At 46.3% G+C, this 21,110-nt stretch overlaps 1 protein-coding gene across 1 annotated transcript; it reads left to right on the plus strand.

Moving 5' to 3' along the window:
• Positions 1-1,328: 1,328 nt before the first annotated feature.
• Positions 1,329-1,979, plus strand: LOC124211491 (uncharacterized). The gene has a single exon (XM_046610595.1). The coding sequence runs from the start codon at positions 1,329-1,331 to the stop codon at positions 1,977-1,979; it is 651 nt and encodes a 216-aa protein (XP_046466551.1).
• The last annotated feature ends 19,131 nt before the right edge of the window (positions 1,980-21,110 follow it).

The following is a 21,110-nucleotide window of genomic DNA, read 5'->3' on the forward strand; positions in this document are numbered from 1 at the left end:
GGCAAATCAAGCCAAAGAACCCTTGGGCGATGGTGCTAGGCACGGGATCGGGGCCCCTGCTACGCGTTTTTTTGCTGAAGCCGTTGCTGGGCACGGTGAAACGGTGTACCTTGCACGTGGCTCCTCGTTTATGGTGCCAAAAGCCGCTAAAAACCGCGTTATTATCGAACCTAAGGCGTCTGAAGCGGCCCGCTTCACGTCTGTCAAGGTCACTAGGCAAGCGCTCCATGGATCGGTAGACCCGGCGGCCCTGGGTATTAAAATATCGCGAGACTCAAGTGTGCGCAATCATGGCGTGCGCTTGCAGGCGAGGGAAGGAGACCTTACGAGATTAAAAGGACTTGCTAGTCTGGAAGCGGCCGGTCTCGCAGTCAAGGAGGACGTAAGGCTCAACCCTCGAATGATCCTGCACAATGTCCCGTCTGCAATGAGTCGCGATGCAATTTTGGCAAACCTTCTCGCGCTAAACCTTGTCGAGAGTAAAGCAGAAGACACAAAACTCGTATATATGTATCCACCTCGGGGGCGTCGTTTTACTCGTTGCGTTATTGAGACCACGGCGGAAAATCGGAAGCTTCTTCTTGCTCTACCTGAGATCTCGCTTGGCTGGAATTCGTCTCGTGTCGCGGATCACATTCGGGTGCTCCAGTGCTTTAATTGCCTTAATTTCGGACACTTGGCCAAGGATTGTAACAAAGAGGTTCACTGTGGCCACTGTGCTGGCAATCACCGCTCCAACACCTGTGTCTCTGAAAACGTTCCTGTGGTGTGTCACAACTGTACAGTTGCAAAGCTACCTGATCGCGGACTTTCGGCCTTGGACAGTGTTCATTGTCCCATCCTACGGAGGAGGATTGAGGCCAAAGCGTGCCTAATTAACTATGGATAGATCCCTCTCTTCTACTAGGCCCCGGCATCTCTCCTTCTGCCATGTAAATTGCCAGTCGCTGCTGCCTCATATCGACGAGTTTCGCCTGCACTTCATGTCCAAAACTTACCATGTAATCGGCCTGACGGAGACCTGGCTTAAGCCCGAGATTTTGGACAAGATGGTAGAGCTACCGGGTTATAAGTTACTGCGCCGAGACAGGGTGGGCAAACTTGAAGGATGAGTGGGAATATTTGTGGCTGACAGTCTTCAAGTCTCTGTCTTGTCGGCGTCGCCTGAACTTTACTACCGCTTACCTGAATTTCTTATTGTGGAACTCAAGCTTCCCAATGCTCCGGCGCTTTTGCTGGCGGTAGTGTACCGCCCCCCTCATCTGGGCCATCTCTCTGTGTTCGAGGATCGGTTCACTGAGATTATTCCGGACTGCTCTCATGGTATTATGTTTGGAGACTTCAACGTGGACTTAAACGCGGCCTCGTTCGATACTGTGCACCTCCGCGATTTCTGTACGGCAAATGGACTGCATATTGTCCCTCATGGGGCCACGCATCACACTGCGACGTCAAGTACCCGCCTGGATCTTTGCATTGTCAATGACGCATCTAATGTTCGATCTTTTGGCCAATATCCTGTGCCATTCCTATCTGCACATGACCTTATTTTCGTGGTGTACGATGTTATCGTGCCGGCGCGCGAGCCTATCTCATTTACTTGCCGCAGGCTCAGGAGGGTGAACGCGGAGGCTCTTCTCCGAGACCTCTCGGCCCTGGACTGGGAGCCCCTGTACCAACTTCAATCCGTCGACGAGAAGGTGGACTTTCTAAACGCAGCTATCTTGGGAGTTTTTGACATTCATGCGCCAAAAAAGCAGGTCTATGTGAAGCGGCGTCCCGCCCCGTGGCTCACCGCTGAATTGCGAGAGTGGATTCGTCGCAGGGATCGGCTCCGTCGAGCCTTCGTGAAAACGCGCCTGCCTCATCTGCATGTTCGATTTATAGCATTGCGTAATGAGGTTAAGGCAATGCTCAGGGCTGCACGTGACAGCTACTTCCTTGACTGCTTCCAAGCTGAAACGGACGATGCGCTTTGATCTAGGCTGTATGGTCCCACCATTCCGTACGGAGTGATTCCACAAGTCGTTCGCGGTTTCAGCCTGCACACTCTGAAACTCTCTACCAATAGACCTTAGGAGGAGAGCCTCCTTGCAAGGTATTAAGACGGCCTTTCGTGCGTTATTGCTTGCAGGTGGTGATGCTTAGTCCCCAATGTATGTAAGCTTGTAGAGCCAGCATAATTTAATTTAATTTAATTATTAATGTACAACTTGTAACGTGGCAGTTTTACTGCGCGTTCCACACGGCTCCCCGAACTCTAGACGGACCACAGACTTAGGGAGCACGCGAAGTAGACCGCGGCTCATTTCGAAAAAGAGCGCCAGGACAATAGTCACGCATCCGAGACTCTAAGAGGGGACCATCGCCGGTTTAGCGAATAAGACTTTTCAGGATTTTTGTTTATTTTTTTTTGGGTGGCGAGTAAATGCGGCTTCGGACAGGGGATCGGCAGCAAATTCGAACGATGTTACCGGATGGCAATCGCGGCGGATCGCAACGAAAGGAGGGCCTCGCACGAGGCTACGGAGAGAGCGTCAACGGAGAGCTCTGCCGCGAGGGAATCCAAGGCGGACGAGATTCCCGTTGGTGGCCGGCGAGCCGTAGCCCCCCCCCTCCGTCGCCCAACTGACGACAGGTGCCCTCGCGAAGTCATCACCCCGCCACTGTCAAGCTACGGGGTACACGAGACTGGTCAGCCAATCAACACCCCGCGACAGCGGAATCCAACGATAGCGATACGCTAGATTGTAAGAATTGCGTAACGAGAACCCCAATGCGAGCGGGAAAATTTTGACTAGGGTTGACGCCTATGTTCGGGGCATGTTCGAATTGCGGCTCCGATTTGCAGGACCCGGCACTTGAGTCCTGGCGACAGTTGAGGTAGTTGCGTGGCGAGGAAATTTAAATCAAACAGAAAAAAAAGCAAAGATAGTGTGCGATTGTTATGGCGGAGACGGACGTCGGAGGATTTTTGGTGTGGCTGAGGAGCGGTAAGCGCTTATAATTCTTTGCGGGCATATTTCGAGCGCCAGTTAAATTGGCACACCGATAAACGGTCGGCCCACGCAATGTTAGAGTTAGAGTAGCGCTCGAAATCTGTTTGCCGATCTCCTTGAGGATGACCGTAGCCTGAGTTTTCGCGATAACGCGTAGAGTCACGGTTTCGCGTGGGGAACAATTTCGCAGTGAAATGGAGTGCGGCCAAATTCCGCTGCACAGGGTCTCGTCGAGTCTGCGTACGTAAAAAGGGTGGTGAACTTAGAGGGAATAGAGACTACGACTTGAGCTCGGATGCGTCGTAATACGCTATACACTCGCGCGATTAGAAAAGCGTTCTAGAGTGATTAATTTGGTCGCGATTAGCGCGTCGAGGCACGTCCTTTTTGATTTAGTTTATGAATTATTGTGCATCAGCAAAGTGGCGACTAGCGCCCGTAGAAATAAGATACCAGCTAGATTTAATCAGAACTGCGATTAGCGCGTCGAGTACGATCTAGATTACGTTTTTGTTTAGCAGTTTATAATTAAGTGACGATTAGCGTCGTAGTTGAGGCCGATCGCGGGCAGCGCGTCGAGTCCGATTTTGTTTTTGGTTTTTGCGAGTTAAGGTATTGTTAAGACGGCGACTAGCGCAAGAAGGCCGTAGAGGTCTCCTAGATTTATTCATTTTTTTTTATTTTTTTTATTTGGTTTGTTTCTCCCTTTCTTATTTCTTTTGGATTAAATTTAACCCGTTGTATTTGAAATCGCGAAGGACGACTTGCGCAGTCGTATGATTATTTTTTATTTTTAATTTTTTTTTGTACCATCGCTAACGAGAAATATATTATTGGAATTTTTTTTTGTGATTTGGCCAAACCACGCATTGGCTTACTTGTGTGACATCTCTCTCTACCCAAAATTTACCCCTCCCCTCTCCGCGGTACTGAGCTATCGAGTATATGGTCGCGATATTTCGCATTACCGATTTCGAGGCGTGTTAATCACGCCAGGCGCCCAACAAATCTCGCGGTATTGTTTTAGGTCCAGGGTACATCGGGGACGCCGATTTATTGTGTACGAGGTAAGTTCTCGGTCATTTTTCTCCGAGTGATCGAGGTGCAGAAAAATCCACGTCACAAACTATATCTTATTTTATTTTATTTTTATTTTATTTTATTTTATCTTCATTTATCTTCATTTATCTTTATTTCTAGTTTCCATCGAGAGTAAGTGCGTCTTGTGCGCTCTCTCGTATAACTTTTCATACATGTGAAAACTTATTTTCCTTCTTATTCTTTAATACTTATATTTACTGTTTCACTGTTTACTTTTAAGTTTTAAGCTTCCATGATCGCCTGTAACCTTTCTACTAAATTTTCCTGTATCGTTTTTTTTTTGCACGGTGCTCTTAGGGGATCTCAGTCCCAGAGCACGAAATAAACAGCTCTCTCTCTCCCTCTCCCTCGCCCTCTCCCTCTCCCTCGCCCTCTCCCTCTCCCTCCCCCTCTCCCTCCTCTTGGTTTAGTCTCCTGGATGCTGGTTATGAAACATAGCCTGCAACCTGTCAGCCTGCTTGCTGTCTGCCTTCTATCGCGCATGCGCTGTTGTGCTCCTGACGTTACGCATCGATCGATCGTCGTTCGGCGAGTGATTCATCGATTCTTTTCACTCCTATGCCTCAACTGACTGCTGCTACCTGCCGCTTATCGACCGTACCTTGTTAATCTGTGTTGGTACAAACGACTCGCAGCATGCCTCCTGCCCGAATCTGTTCAGGCTGCTCCAAACCTGTAGCGCGCGATGCCGACTTTTGCGCTGCATGCAGATCTTACTACCACCCCAGCTGTGCGATGAAAAAGATTCCAGCTGGTGCAACGAGAAAAACTCAAGGCTGCTGCCCTGGCGCATTGTTCGAACGCCTTAAGCTCAGATCTCCTCCGCCTTCCACCCACTCCTCGCCTACCTCGTCGCGGAACATCGATTGCACCTATGGCTGATTGGCCGGTCCCTACAGCTGCCACCCTTAATGACCTTTTCTGACTGGTTAACGCACGCTTTGACGACCTTTCTTCCCGTATTGGCACTCTGGCTGCGATGCAAGTACAACTTGATGCCAACTTGGTGCGTATTGTGGAACTTGAAGGCCAGAACCGTGCCCTTTCCACTGGTCTAGCTGAGCTACGCGTGAGGCTTGATGCTGCTGGACAAGCAGGGTTGCGCCATCCCGTCGCCTCTGCTCGTGCTCCTGGTGTGATTATATCGGGAGCTCCGTGCTTTTCTGTTGAAGCTATACCCGTGGTGTTTAGCCAGATCGTGGCTGCCGTTGGATGTGTTGTTAACCCTACTGACATTGTTGACTCTCGCTTTTTAATAACTCGGTCCAAAGCTCGAAAGGATACCCCGTTGCCGATTATCGTTACCCTCCGGTCTCGTGATTTGTCAGCTCGTCTCCTGGAAGCGAAAAAGGCCAAGGGCCACGTTAACACCGAGGTTCTCACTCCTCCGCCTGAGGGTCTGCCCACAACTGTGAATGTCAATGAGGCCCTACTCGCTGATACCTACAAGCTTCTCCTCGGTGTCAAAGCAGCTGCGAAAACCAGGGGATTCAGATTTGTTTGGCACCGCGATGGCATCATCTTTATGCGAAGGGAACATGGTGCTCCTGTCGTTCGAATTCGCTCTGCCGTGGATCTTGAATCAGCTGCCCTTGCCTGACGCCGACCATCCCTGCGACCATCTGTGGACCATCACCTGCACTCTCCAAGGCCTGCTGGACGCATGCAATCTTCTTGCAATCAACATCTGCGGATATGTCATGTCAATGCCAATTCCGTACGAGGTCACATTGACTTACTGCGATATCACTTTGCCTCCTGCTCTACCCATATTATCGCTATCAGTGAATCGTGGCTACACTCATTGATTCTTGACTCTATGGTGTCACTGCCGGGCTATGGTATTCTACGTAATGATCGTGCCGGCAAAATAGGAGGTGGGGTCGCATTGTATATGCATGCCTCGCTTCGTGCAAAAGTGCTGGCTGTCTCACCGTCGCAGTATACGCACAGTCCGGAATTTCTTATTGCGGAAATCAACTCTCCATCTAGCCCGCCTTTTCTTGTTGCTGTGGTTTACCGCCCGCCTAAGGCAGCTAACCTTGCGGCATTTGAATCTGCCTTCGACGCTACATCTGTTGCCTATAGTCTCTCGGTAGTGTTGGGTGACTTCAATGCTAATCAGCTAGGCCAGTCCTATGATGCGGATTTGACTTGTGCCTGGTTAGTGATCAGAATACTGTGCTCTCGTTTTGCCAGTCCTCCGCACCCTTCATTGCTGGGCATGACTCAATTTCGGTGGAACTGCATACTCCTGCTCCGCCACCTGGTCGCAAATCCTTCAGAGCACGTTCCTTCGGCAGCTTTGACCTTGATGCGTTCCTGGGTCACTTAGCGTCCGCCGACTGGTCATCTTTTGAGGCTCAGAATCCGGTCAATGGTTTATTGCGTTGCTTACAGGACAATGTCACTCTGGCCCTAGATCGGCACGCTCCTTACCGTGTTTGCACTGTCAAGCGTAGTATGCCCCCATGGATCTCTCCGGCCCTCACTGCTCTCACATGGGCGAGGGACTCATTGTATCGTTCTTACAAGCGCCTTCGTATGGAAATTTCCCTTGCTCGCTATCGAGAGGCTAGGGATGAGCTTCATAGGCTTATTTCCGCGGCTCGCTCCGATTTCTTTGCATCTCGTCTTCTGGCCATCACTAAGCCTCGTGCGCTTTGGATCGAGCTCAGGGATGTAGGCATTATCCCTGCACAAGGGAATGACATTGGTGACTTCTCGGTGGATGAGCTTAATTCTCACTTTGCCGCAGTTTCTCAGCGACCGGGTTCCTCATCGGAAGTACGTGCGTTCTTCGTGGACCTTCCTCCCGCGTGCTCTAGTGATGAGCAGTTTTACTTCAAGGACATCTCGCCTATAATGCTCCAATCTGCGATTCGTCATTTCTCTTCGCAATCGCGTGGAGTTGATGACTTATCGATCTCCAACATCCAGCTTGCGCTTCCAGTTATCTTTCCTTACCTTCTTTCTCTGCTTAACTACTCGCTCAGCACCTCTGTTTTTCCGGAGTTCTGGAAGCAAGCTCGGATCTGTCCAATAGGGAAAGTGAAGTCGCCAACCTCACTCGATCAGGTTCGTGCCATCTCAAACCTCTGCTTGCTGTCCAAAATCTTTGAGCGAATCGTCTTACAGCAGATAACCGATTACCTTGAGGAGCGGAACCTACTAAATCCTCGCTAAACTGGCTTTCGACCGGCCCATAACACCCAATCTGCTTTGCTTCGGCTTACTGAAGATGTCCGTAGAGGTGTTGATGATCGGAAGATGACTATTTTGGTACTTTTCGATTATAGCAAGGCTTTTGACACGCTCTCCCATGCTATTTTACTAACTAAGCTTCTTGGTTTTGGATTCTCGCAGCACGTGTTGAAGTGGATAGAGTCTTACCTCCAGGATAGGGCTCAAGCGGTCCTAATTAATGGCATGAGTCTGTCCTCGCGGGCTCCTCTCGATCTCGGAGTTCCGCAAGGCTCGGTACTGGGTCCTTTGCTTTTCTCGCTTTTCGTCAATGATTTGTCCAAGGTGCTTCGCCATACTGATCACCTGTTGTATGCCGATGACCTGCAAATTTACCTGCGGTGTGCACTCAATGATCTTCCTGAAGCAATAGCTCATCTAAACCAGGATATCGAAGCGGTGTCTGCTTGGTCGAGGGAATCCTCTCTGCATCTGAATACGAAAAAGACTCATGCTCTGTTAATCGGCAGCGGTTCCTTCGTCTCAAAAATAGATCTCTTGAGGTTGCCCAGAGTGATGCTGGATGGACAATGCATTTCCTTTATTGAGTCGGCCCGCAACTTGGGACTTATCATTGACAATAAGCTGGCCTGGGAAGCTCATATTAATTACATCTCTTGCCGTGTACATGGCACTCATCGTCAGCTTTCTGCCTCCCGGCGCCTCCTTTCGAAGCCGTTACGTAAGATGCTAGTTACAACGTTAATCTTCCCGATCTTTGATTACTGTTGCGTTGCGTACAATGATGTGTCTGGGATTCTAAATACAAAGCTGCAACGTCTTCTCAATACATGCGTACGCTTTGTATGTGGTGTCGCACGTGATGAACACATCACTCCGTTTCGGCGGGAACTTGGATGGCTGACGATTAGGGATAGGAGACTATTCTTTCTTCTGTAGGTTTTCTTTACTGTCGTCCGCACTGGCCGCCCCTCTTACCTACGTGAGCTTCTTGTTGATCGCGACGCACCTGTGCACCGCTTGCAGCGACTTGCGCGCTCCCAGTTTATCGTCCCATCCCCGCGCACAGAGTTCTTTAAGAGCTCCTTCGCTGTTGTGGGGGTCCATCACTGGGATTCTTTGCCTGCCGACATTAAGTCTGCGGTCTCACTCCAGTCGTTCAAGCGTGGCTTGCATGTTTTTCTCTTCAGCATGGAAGATGCTCGGTGATGGCAGGCCGTCTCGCTTCACTGCGCATCCTTTTCGCATCCTTTGCGCACCTCTCCCTACTTTCTCTTACCTACGCGTAGACCTACTTACTTGTATACTTAGATTTGGCCTACCTTTAACTAGTCTTAAGTTCTTTCTGTACCTTGCTGTTATCTTTGTCCAACATTGCTATGGATAATAATAAACCATATTCTATTCTTTTCTATTCTCCCTCTCCCTCTCCCTCTCCCTCACCCTCTTCCTCTCCCTCTTCCTCTCCCTCTCCCTCTCCCTCTCCCTCTCCGTCTCCCTCTCTCTCTCTCTCTCTCCCTCTCTCTCTCTCTTCTCTGTTTGTCAACTGTCAACTTGAGTGGTTGTCCTTACCTCAGCTGCAGGATTTTCCTATATTTTTTCGGACTTTACGGTTCGGTTTTATTTTGTGTAGTGGTATCCCCTGAGTTTTGGTGTACCTCTCACTGTTCTGACTGTAATCTATTCCCTGTAACTGTACTTTCAGTGTTTGATTTAATCGTTGAAAGTGAAATTTTATAACTGCCACTTTGAGTGACTTAATTCAGCTGTTAGCCGCTAGAGTGTGATTGCGTGAGCTGGTTTTATGTGTGTCTATTGGCATATTACGTACAAGCACACATAGGTCAATCCTAATACTGTTGGTGATAGTGTTTACATTATTTTTACCTCAGCTGCTTTGATAATCTCCGGATTGCCTAAAGATCTATTTACACTCACCTTACTATGACGCAACGTTGTGGTTTCTGCAGCGGCTTCGTGTCGGAATCAGACATTGGCTGTCAGGGTGTCTGTGCGAGGTCATTTCACGCAAGTTGTGTAAAAAAACACTTGGGACTGTCTTCTAAACCCGTACCTGGAGCATTTCAGTGCATGTGTACTGCTTGCAGTCCTTCTTCTCCAGGTCAGGCTATGCGAAAGTCGGGTACCGCAGCTACCGCTGGTACTGCCGGGGTGCGTAAAGGGCTGGGTGAAGGTCGTGTTTTTGGGGTCGGCCTGTCTCAATCACCTCACTGGCCAATGAACTCCGTACCATTTCAGAGGCGATGGAAACTGTCCTCAAAAAACTAGACAATTTCGAGGACATCAAAAAGAGGCTGGACTGCTGTGCGCAAAAGCTCGACAGTGTTGCATCAGTAACGCAGCAGCTGGTGTCTAAGGTTGACGAGCTGACGCGGTCTAATGCCGCTCTAGCCGCCCGCTGTCAAACCCTCGAAGATCGCTCTGATGTGGTTGAGAACAGGCTGTCAGACCTGGCTGCATCGGTAGGATTCAAGAGTCAGGCTCCTCCACCAAAGCACTGAGAAGGTCTTGTCCGCTTACCTCCTCAAGGCTGGACCAACTGGAGAAGCAAAGTAAAGACTTCGAGGTTTTTGTGACGGGTCTTCCGGAGATTTCTGGCACTACCGTGCTAGGAATGGTGTCACGTCTTGCTGGTGCCCTGGGTGTTTCCTGTTCAGCTGGGGATATGGCTCGCGCCTATCTAATTCCTTCTAAGGGCGGCAAACCGCGTCCACTCATCATTCGTTTCACTTCCTGTGTGATGAGGGATATGTGGCTGGATAAGTGGCGAGCTGAAAGTGGGCTACTAGCCAAGGATGTCGATGACTCTCTTCCTGCGGCTCGTGTCTTTGTTGACGAATCCCTGACATCCTCAGAGCGACTGCTCCTGAACTCCGCGCATAGCTATGCCCGTCAACACGGCTTCAAATATGTTTGGGCCAGGAGCGGTACAATATACATATATTAAGAAGACCACCGGAGAGGTACCATTACACACACGCACTCCTGCTGACCTGCCTACTGCTCAGCCCTCTGCGTCTCTGTGACGTGTGCAACGGACATCGACGTCGACGTCACCTGCTACCCTAGCTACTCGACCCAACGCACATCTTCGAGACTCGGACTGTTTGACGATCTGCCATGCGAATGTGCAATCGCTTGTTCCGCATTACGATGAATTTCTCAGTTATTTTCCAGACAGTTTCTACCGTGTCATAGCGGTCTCTGAATCGTTCCTTCATGATCTTATTCCCGATGAAGTTATTGGGATTCAAGAATACATCCTTTTTCGGAACGACAGATTAGGCAAGGGCGGAGGTGGGGTTGCGGTATTTGTCCACAACAGTTTGAATGCGCGGTTAATCTCATCCTCGCCTAATCTCTATTGTCACAAGCCTGAGTATCTGATGATGGAGATTATCGTACCAAACGCCTCTAAACTTCTGTTTGCGGTCGTCCATCGACCTCCGTAAATTGGTTTTTTATCAGAGTTTGAGGATGCCTTTATGCAACTTGCGCAATCGTATGAGAATCTCGTTATTGTAGGAGATTTTAACGCTAACCTTAACTCTGACTCGTTTGACTCCCGTCAACTCTTAGGTATTTTTCATTATAATGGCCTTCATGTTGTCCCGTATCGGGCGACTCATCATACTGCGCACTCACATACCTGGTTAGACCTTTGTATTGTTGACGATATCGCTAAGGTTTTAGCTAATGGGCAATCTGGTACCCCTTTTCTTTCAGGCCATGAGCTTATTTACATTAAATACTCGCTTAGGGTGCCTAAGTTAGCGACTAGATCAATCAGGTACCGAGATATCAAAAATATTGACCAGCAGTCCTTCAATCGTGACCTCCTTGGTCTTGACTGGTCTCCTATTTTCGATAGGTTTGTGAATATCGATGATAAAGTAGCCTTGTTTAATGAGCATGTGCTTAGTACTCTGGACACCCATGCCCCCTTTAAAACTTGTCGTCCTAAGCGTCAACCAGCTCCGTGGTTGTCCGAAGTTATCCGTGACCGTATCAAAGAACGGAACGTGTGTTTTAGGGCATTCAGAAAATCTGGTTCTGTGACTCTCTATGGCGAGTACAAGGCTGCTAGGAATCGAGTTCAGTTGGAAATTCGTGAAGCTAAATCGTGCTATTATGAAGATCTGTTTTCCGCCCTAACTACTCCTAAGTTTTTATGGCGAGAATTCAGGTATCTTGGCCTCTGCAAGCAGCCTCAAGGTGTAGTCCATGCTGAGTTTACGACCTCTTAACTTATATAGTCATTTTGCTAGGATTGCCAATTCTGCCTGCCAGTGCACGGTCAGTCCAATCGTACTCGATCCCGAGTCCGCTTTCGACTCTGAGCGCTTTTACTTCAAACACATCGCTCCTACTTATCTCGCAGAATGTTTACTCTCCTCGAAAACTGAAGCCTGTGGTTGTGATGGGATTCCGGCAAGCTACTTACGTTTGGTTATACAATCATTGCTCCCTTTTGTGCTGGAAATTTATAATTACTCGCTGACTTATTCTGTCTTCCCCCTTGAGTGGATGAAAGCGTTAATTCAGCCTATCAATAAGATAAAAAATCCAACCTCGCTTGACGACTTCCGTCCTATATCTATTCTTTGTGCTCTCTCCAAGAGTATTGAAAGGATTGTTTACATCGAGTTAACTGCTTATTTGGAGTCAAAGTGCTTGTTGGATCCCTATCAGTCGGGTTTTCGTCACGGGTACAGCACTCAGTCTGCCTTAATTAAACTAACGGATGACGTTAAAAAAGCTATTGATAACCGGATGATCACTCTTATTGTGCTATTCGATTTCCGAAAAGCTTTCGACACTGTCTGTCATGCGAAGCTGTTAGATAAATTAAAAGCTCTTAACTGCTCAGCTTCGGCGGTTGAATGGCTTAGGTCGTATTTGAGTGATCGACGTCAAGCGGTCAAGGGGTCAGATGGGGATTTATCCTCCTGGGTTGATATTCACTCGGGGGTCCCGCAGGGCTCGGTGCTGGGTCCGTTACTATTTTCCATTTTTTCAACAACTTACCCGCATCGATACGTTACTGTAAGCATGTCTTGTACGCTGATGATCTACAAATTTACCTTCCATTCCTACCATCAAATATTGCCGAGGGCGTAAGTAAAGTCTCGCGTGATGTACAAGCAATTCATGATTGGGCCGGTGACAATTGTTTGAAAATCAATTTCGGAAAGACGAAGGGAATGTTTTGTGGTAGTTCCAAATTCATTAACAGGCTAGATGCCTCTCATCTACCACTAATTAAGGTTGGGAATTATACAATCGAGTATGTCAACAGGGTCCGTAACCTTGGACTAATTATGAATTCGACTCTAACATGGAATGACCATGTTGATGTAATTTGCAACAGGGTCAACAGGGTTTTATACCATTTGAAAATAAACAAGGAACTGTTTTCTGGTTCTCTTCGTAAATAGTTAGTTACGGCTCTTATATTTCCTCACCTCGATTATTGTTCAGCAGTCTATATTAATCTACCTGGTGTACTTGATATTAAGCTCCAGCGACTTACTAACGCCTCTGTTAGATTTATTACAGGCGTAGCGAGGGATGAGCATATTACGGGACACCGACTTGAGTTGGGCTGGCTAACTCAGCGAAATAGGAGGCTATACTCAATCGGTTCTTATCTTTTTACTATTTCACGCTCAGGTAGGCCAACTTATTTGGCTGAAACGTTGCAACCAGCTGAGGCACGGTCGCAACGTATTGCTGTCAATACGGCAGCTATTGCCAGGCTTTGCATTCCGCACTGCCGCACGGTCTGTTACCAAAAATCATTTATAGTCAGTGCCTGCTATTTGTGGAATTCACTCCCACAGAACATTGTTGACAGTGACAGGCTAGCTACGTTCAAGGTCAAACTTCATGATTATTACTTAAATCTCGAGCAACAAAGATTTGATTCTTAGCAGTAGTTATTTTCCTCGTCTAAAATATGAGGCTATTTTATTTTATTTTATTTTGTTTTATCATTTTATTTCAGTGAATCTATTTTTATGTTTATTGTGTTTATTGTTCTCTGCCCTGCTAGCCTTCTGTTTCTGTTTCTTACTGTCACGAGACAATTTTCGCCCCGGCTATGTCTTTATCTATAATCCTATTATATATTGTAACGTGGCATTTTTGATGCCCATTACAAGGGGCTCCTTGAACCCTGGGCGAAACCAAAATTTAGGAATTTCCGAAATTGAGTCGCGAAGTTTTTGCAAAAGAGCGCCAGGACTAGAGTCACGCATCCGAAACTACGAGAGGGGACACCTTAGCGAATATCGTAAGATATTTCAGGTTTTTTTTGTTTTTTTTTTATTTTTCGAGCTACAACGGCATCAGGCAAGAAGTCGACACCGAATTCGAGGAAATTGCGAAATGGCGGACTAGCAACAATTGCGAAGGAAGGATGTCGAGGCTGCGGAGGGGGAGCCGACGCAGATCCCCGCATCGCGGGAATCCAAGGTGGACGCGATTCCCGCTGGCGGCCGGCGCGCCGCAGCCTCTTCCCCTTCGCCCCGCCAACAATTGACCAGCGGACTCGCGACGGACCGACTAGCGACGAGGGAGCACCACGCTCACCGCCAAGACGTCATGGAGCTGCGCGGAGGACGAGATTGCGACCTAGCTTTAAGTTCTGCGCAGCGATGCTATCGAAGGTGCGCGTCGAGTTACGTGATCGACGAAATCGATGACGGATCGATTATTGCGTATTCTTCTGGGTATGACGTCACGTGTGGGATGGCGTATCGAGATCCGTGTTGCGGCAGGTAGTAGGTTTTTGAAACCACTCTAGTTCTGGCGGTTAACGAGGACTATCGAACCCAGTGATCGTGCGTTTTTTTGGTTTTGAGGGTTTCGAGGGAATTGAGTGAGTGCGAGGAAAATGGCAGCAAGGGACCACGAGGGAGTTGGCCCTTTCGTCGCGTGGATGTGGAGCGGTAAGCGCTGTTAACTTTCTTGCGAGAGAATCTCGAGAGATCATTAGTAAAGGCTTGCCGAGGACGGATAGCCAGTGAGGATTGGCGTTAGCGACTATACTCGAGATTCTTTAGCCGATACGTTTGCTTGGTGACCGTAGCCTGAGTTGCGCGTAAGGAAGTAGCGTTAATTTCGGGGGATCGAGGAGATCGAGTCGAGTCACGGGTTGAGCCGAGACATTATTGCCTCGAGTTTGAGTGTAACTGAAATCCGTTACACGGGGTCATTTTACTTCATCCGATACAGCCTCAGTTCTCGTGTAGGTCGCGAGCAGTCTCACGGGGAGCATTCGAATTCGCGACCGCGTCCCGCCGTCGCAGAGAAAGTGGAGCGCGCTAATAAAAATATTCGTTCCTAGAGGAGAGTCGCGGGTGCCGCGACGAGCCTCGTTTCAGTTTATTTTTTTTTTATTTGCATAATCCGTTCGCATTAAGTTGGCGATTAGCGCCGTTCTGCAGAGGACGATCGTGAGCAGCGCGTCGCGTCCGATTTTGCTTTTGGTTTCTTTTTGTGTGTAAATTAGCGGTCACGAGTAGTATAGTGACTAGCGCACGTAGGCCGTAGAGGTCTTCGGGATCCCTTCATATTTTTTTCTTTTTTTTTTTTGATTGATTATTTTGTTTGCTCGTTCTTTTTTTTTGTAAGCTAAGCGTTTGCGTTTGGGATCGCGAGGACAAGCTTCCGCAGTATTGTTATTATTTTTATTTTTTTTTGTATTATCGCTATTTTGAAATATATTGTTTAATTTTGTTGCTGCTTTGTGAAAGAACTTGTCGGCGTACGTGTGGCGTATGTCTCTGTACCCAAAAATTACCCCTCCCCTCTCCGCGGTACTGAGCTACCGAGCATATAGTCGCGGTATATCGTATTACCGACTTCGAAGCGTGTTGACCACGCCAGGCGCCCAACAAAGTTCGCGGTATTATTGCAGGTTCAGGGGACATCGTGGACGCCAAATTATTGTGCACGCGGCAAGTTCTCGGTCATTTTCTCCGAGTGACCGAGGAGCGGGAAAAGTCCACGTCACAGTATGTATATACTTATTTTTATTTCTATATTTTATTTTTTATTTCTCTCTCTCTCTCTCTCTCTCTCTCTCTCTCTCTCTCTCTCTCTCTCTCTCTCTCTGGGAACTGTCAACGTCAACTGTCACGTAAATTTCGCCTCCTCAGTCAAACTCTCTCTGTCACCTTTCAATCAAATTTTCTATTATTCACCTATGGACAAGTTATAGTGAAATCGCCTCCGTTCCCTTCAATACTGTCAGTGTCCAGTTCTAGTGTGCATACATTGCATTTATTGCCGACTTTTACAATTTTCAAATTCTAGCTGGTGTACATGTGCAAACGTAGTGTGTCAGTGCGTGGTTGTGTCTGTGCTATTGTGATCTTTGATCTCTAAGGATTAACACACTCTATTATCGCCATAGCGTATTTGTTTACTTTCTTTCTAACCCGTTCTTCACGTCGTCACGTGTAAATCCACCTGACTCTCTCCACTCTATACACATCAGCCTTATCATGTCCGACGACAATACCGAGACTTCTGCACAGGCAGCAACAAGATTATGCAAAGGATGCAAAAAGGATGTCAAATCACCTATCTGTTGTTACAAATGCCTTGGTTATTTCCATCCCAGTTGCGCCCAAGCGACGAAAGTTACAAAGGCTAATGGTAGACCGGCTGCAAGATGCAAGTTTTGTACGGCCCAAGCTGCTGCCACATACTCCACACCGGCTGCTCCCTTCTCCGTCGATACCGCTGGAGCTGTTACTTCTCTGCCTGAGGTCGGCACACCTGCACCGCTTCCAGTTCCTCCCACAGGTTCGCCTTCGCTCGAAACGCTCCTTGCAGCTATTGAAGCCTCTTCGAAGCACTCGTTAGCTATCAATGCGAAACTTGATAAGTTAGTAACCTTGCCTGATAAGGTTGGTGAACTTTCTACTAAAGTGAAAGGTTTAGAGGAAAATTCGCATTCCCGTGCCCGAGAGTTCGCAGAGCTCTTGACTAAAATCGATGGTCTGACCTTGCTGCCAGCTAAATTGGAATCTTTGACATCCAAGTTTGATCAGCTTTCTAAATCCACAACTGAGATGTTCAGCAGCCTTACGGCAAAAGTAGAGGATCTCACAAGCAAAAATGCACTTCTTAGTGCTCGTATCGACGACCTCGAGGATACTAGTAAATCACAGGCGGCCGAGATCACCCGCCTAGTGACATCAAATACTGAGCTACAACTGTGCAACACTAATCTGACGGACAGGCTGGCGTCTCTGGAGCGAAACTCTTTAAATAGCGATTTAATTATCTCTGCAGTTCCCGAGCTAGAAGGCGAGGACCTCTTGGCTACATTTGGCGCCCTTACAACCCAACTCTCTGTCGACGTGCCGCCTACCGATGTTCTGGAGATTGGGCGCATCAAAAGCACATTGAATTCCAATAAGCCCCGATTGATTCTCTGCAAACTCAGATCCGTCCAATGTCGAAATCGCCTACTTGCCGCCAAAAGAGCTAAAGGCCCCATTTATGCAAATCAGCTTGGCTTGCCGCACGATCAGCTCCGGACTCCTATCTTCATCAACGAGCATCTGCCCCCTACTCTTTCCAAATTTTTAGGAAAGGTGAGAGCCTATGCCAAGGAGAGAGGCTATCGCTTCATCTGGACTCGAAATGAATTGGTATACGTCAAGCGGGATGCGTCCTCTGATCACATCCTGATAAAATCTGAGGCCGATCTTCAACTACTCTCGCATCGCACCTGACTAACGTCGAAGTCATCTGAATCTACCCTCGTTGGATTGGATTGCGGCTCCATCTCTTCTATTCCTGATGCCACTCTCTGCAACTACAGATTACCCATCATCATTTCATATCCCCGTTCATCCCTACTCATTATCGTAATTATAAGTATTTTTTGTTATCTTGTTACATTGCCCTCCATAAATGGCACAAATGTACCTCTCTATTTTCTTTTCCTATTTATGTCTATATAGTATTGTAACGATTTAGGCGTTACGTTAATAAAATATGGATCCGCGAGTTTACTTATTATCAAATCAAAGGCGTGAACAAAAATATCGTGATAAATGCTTTTAATGCAATATACGTGTTTCTTGTTTAAAGTCTGAAACAAGACTGTTTTTACAATAATATCGGTTGGCGCAGCAACCTTATTCTTTTTAAAGACATAAGAGGTTTATAAACGTCTTTTATCTATGCTGACTACTAGATCATTAAAGAGGGGGCAAAACGGGTGATTTCACCCTTTGTAACACTACTCCCCCCCGAGGAAAAGAGTCGTCCCGACTCGGGAAAGATAAAATAATTATAAAAGTATTCTAGTAGTCAGTGCTCAAAGGTGAGTTGGAGCTGTGGCTCTAAAAATTTAAGAACTCCCTTTTACTATCTGGCATTTGCCCACAGTCTCAAGGTAAACCACAGAAAACCTTGAGCAGATAGTTGAGCGTTAAATAATCTCAAAAATTTATGTGCCATGTTTTATAAAGGTTAGTGTTAATGAGTGTTATGTGGCTTCATGAATTCAAAGTTATCCGCAACGGCCCAGATTGATGTCGGGAAGAAATTCAATCTTCTTCATGAAGGATCCCTCCTAAACAGGTTCAGATGAAAACATCGAACCGGGAACCGACAATTCCAGGACCAAATAAGATAAAAACAGACTTCTCTTCATAGGAAATAAGGAAATCGGGGGGTGACTGAATCCAGAGCTTCTTCTGAGACAGCACACCCTAGAGTTTGGAGGACAAATGTGAGTGGTGGTATAACAATTCAAATTCACTGAGTGAATTTGGGAGAATACTTGAATAAAATAAATTGAATGTGTATTCAAAAGAAAAGAAACGATCTTATCTGAATTATTTCAGCGTCCTTCTTCAAAATAAAACCACCAGTCATCCTCAGGAATCGGGGAAAAATTGGATGGGAAAAGGCTGTGTCGAGTAACCTGAAAAGTACTCACAAAAACTGACACTTAAGGTTAATAAAATGTGAAAATCATGCAATCGCTCATCGACCTCGAAAAATAATCGTGGCTCTTTTCACATTATTCCTTAAACCAAAGCCTATCCGACACAAAACTCGATTCTCAAGAAGAAATTTCTAGAAGGAAATAACCGAAGAAAACAAATCTCAAATTGATTAGCAACGCAGAAATAACAAATCATTACAAGAAAAGTCCTCGTCGAAGACAGACGCAATTAGTTTTTTTTTTTTTTTTTCAAAAAAAATGTCAATCATAAAGACTCCACCCGTTTCCGCCCTCATCAATGCGGGCGTAATTACCTCCAGTTTTCCGTGGGAGGACATAAAAAATATGTCACAAGAGGAATTCAAGATCTATTTTGAAAATCAGTGGAAGACCCTGAAATGTGGTCGGGGTGAGACCGTAAGAGAAAAACATAAAATGGGGCTAATATGCCTAAACTGCTGGATTACTCGGTGAGTTCTCATGCAAATTTTAATCAAAAAAAAAATATATAAGTTCCCCGTGTCTGATTTATTTCAGCACGGACATAAAGAACTTTTACGAGCTCAAGGAAACCCATCTTACCTTCGCGGGAGAGGGCAAAGCTTGTCGCGAATGTCGGAAGAATTTACTCGCAACAAACTCCACCGAAGACTGCAACGACTGTGCAGAGGTCAAGTCCGCCTTAAAGATTATAGCGGAACAAATTTTTGAAACTTAATTTTTTTTTACATATGTAACCTCTTATTTCACCATTCGTTCTTTTTTTTTTATCTTGTTTTAATAAAGAAAATTAAACTTTGTTTTTCGTTTTTCTCTTAATTAAGAATACTTCTTCATTATTCATATCTGAATTAACCCCCGCACATCATAGACGTACAAAAATCTTTAAAAACTTGATCGGCCGTAGCTTCTGCATTGATAACTAAAACAGGAGCCGATAAAGAAGAAAAGGTTTGTTTCACTAGCCAATCTTCATGAACCTCATGGATAGTTCTGAGTAGCTCTAAAGAAATACTCGATTCTTCCTCACGAGAACGGGAACTAACTCGAGCAAAAGAAGTTTCTGGGGAAACTCGCAAATAAACAATCAAATCTACTCTAAGCTCAGGCGAGCGAATGAGAAGATCAAAATTTTTTGTCAATAAATGAGATTCGAAGTCGCGAAAATTACCTAATCTTCGACGAGCTTCTACAAAACAATTGCTACTGAATATCGATCTTTCCATCACCTTTACAGGCAATGAAGTCGTCTGCAGATGTCTATCTAACATAACCATTTGAGCGAAATGCTGAAAATAATAGCAATAACGATCTGGGTTCTGATACATCAAATCTAAAAGATTAATTCCAGCTACATTTCGATATTCTTCAAGAGGTTCTAAAAGTGTACAGACCTGGCGATCTGCTAAAAACCTCTTGGTGAAAGTTGTTTTTCCGCATCCGATATTTCCTTCTATAATAATCGTAAGCGGTCGAGTTTTACTCAAATGAATTCCGAAAGGTAAATTCTTCTCCCAATCGATGACCGACTGTAAAGAAGGTCAAATCGATCACAGTCGTCAAGGGTGTTCGTTTGAAGATCTAACCTCGAAGGATGTCCCTGGTCTTGGAGAGACTGTTCCAGGTTGATCCTCTTCAAAAGGAGCAAGACGATCCAAGTGAACCACTTTCTGACGCGAATGAGGAGATCTTCGGATTCTATAAACAACATCATTTATCCGGTTAACCACTAAGTAAGGGCCTTCCCAATTTCTTTGTAGTTTTGGACATCGTCCTTTCTGTCTTCGAGGTTGAAAGAGCCAGACAGAATCCCCAGGATTAAATTTTAAATCTCTGGCTCGAATATCATAACGAGCTTTCAATTTATCTGAAGCCATAGAAATTCTATTCCTAGCAAAGTGATGAATTTCTTCTAAACGTTGTTGTAATGAAAAGGCATAATCTGTTTGATGCTGTCTTTGCACAGGAACAGGGCCTTTCTCTAAATCTGACGGAAGTCGAAGATTTCTTCCAGTAAGCATGAGGGCTGGCGTCTGTTTCGTCGTCTCATGAATCGCAGATCTGTAAGATAAGAGGAAGAAAGGAATCCAGGAGTCCCAGTCTCTCTGATTCTGCTCTACGAAGGACGACAAATACTGTAGTAAAGTCCGATTCAGACGCTCTATCATGCCGTCAGATTGTGGATGCAAAGGAGTTGTACGAGTTTTTCTAACCCCTAAAATCTGAGTAACCTCTTTCATTAAGGTTGACTCAAAATTTCGGCCTTGATCAGTATGAAGTTCTAGAGGAACTCCGTGTCTACAAATAAATTCTTTAACGAATGCCTGTGCTACAGTAGAGGCTTCTTGATCAGCGAGAGGAACCACTTCAGGCCATTTAGTAAAATAATCAGCAATAACCAAAGCATATTTATTTCCAGAATGGGTTATCGGAAGAGGTCCGAGAATGTCCATCGCTATTCTTTCAAATGGAGCTCCCACGTTGTAAATTTGAAGAGAGCTTTGTCCCTTCGCTCGAGGTCCTTTCTTTGCCGTGCAGATTCGACATCTTCGACACCAATCTTCAACGTCCATCCGGCAACGGGGCCAAAAGTAGAAGTTGCGAATTCTGCCTAGAGTTTTATTTGAAGCGAAATGTCCGCCTGCAGGAGAATCATGATAAAGAGCAAGAATCTCTGGAACTCGTGACCTGGGAACCAAAAGTTGCCACCTGATTTCTTTCAAGTCTGCAGATTCCCATTTTCGGTATAAAATTCCATCAATTAAAAGAATAGAGTCCCATTGAGCCCAATAAATTTTCAAATC

This window comes from Neodiprion pinetum, chromosome 2 (assembly GCF_021155775.2).
Source record: "Neodiprion pinetum isolate iyNeoPine1 chromosome 2, iyNeoPine1.2, whole genome shotgun sequence".
Classification (NCBI taxonomy): domain Eukaryota; kingdom Metazoa; phylum Arthropoda; class Insecta; order Hymenoptera; family Diprionidae; genus Neodiprion; species Neodiprion pinetum.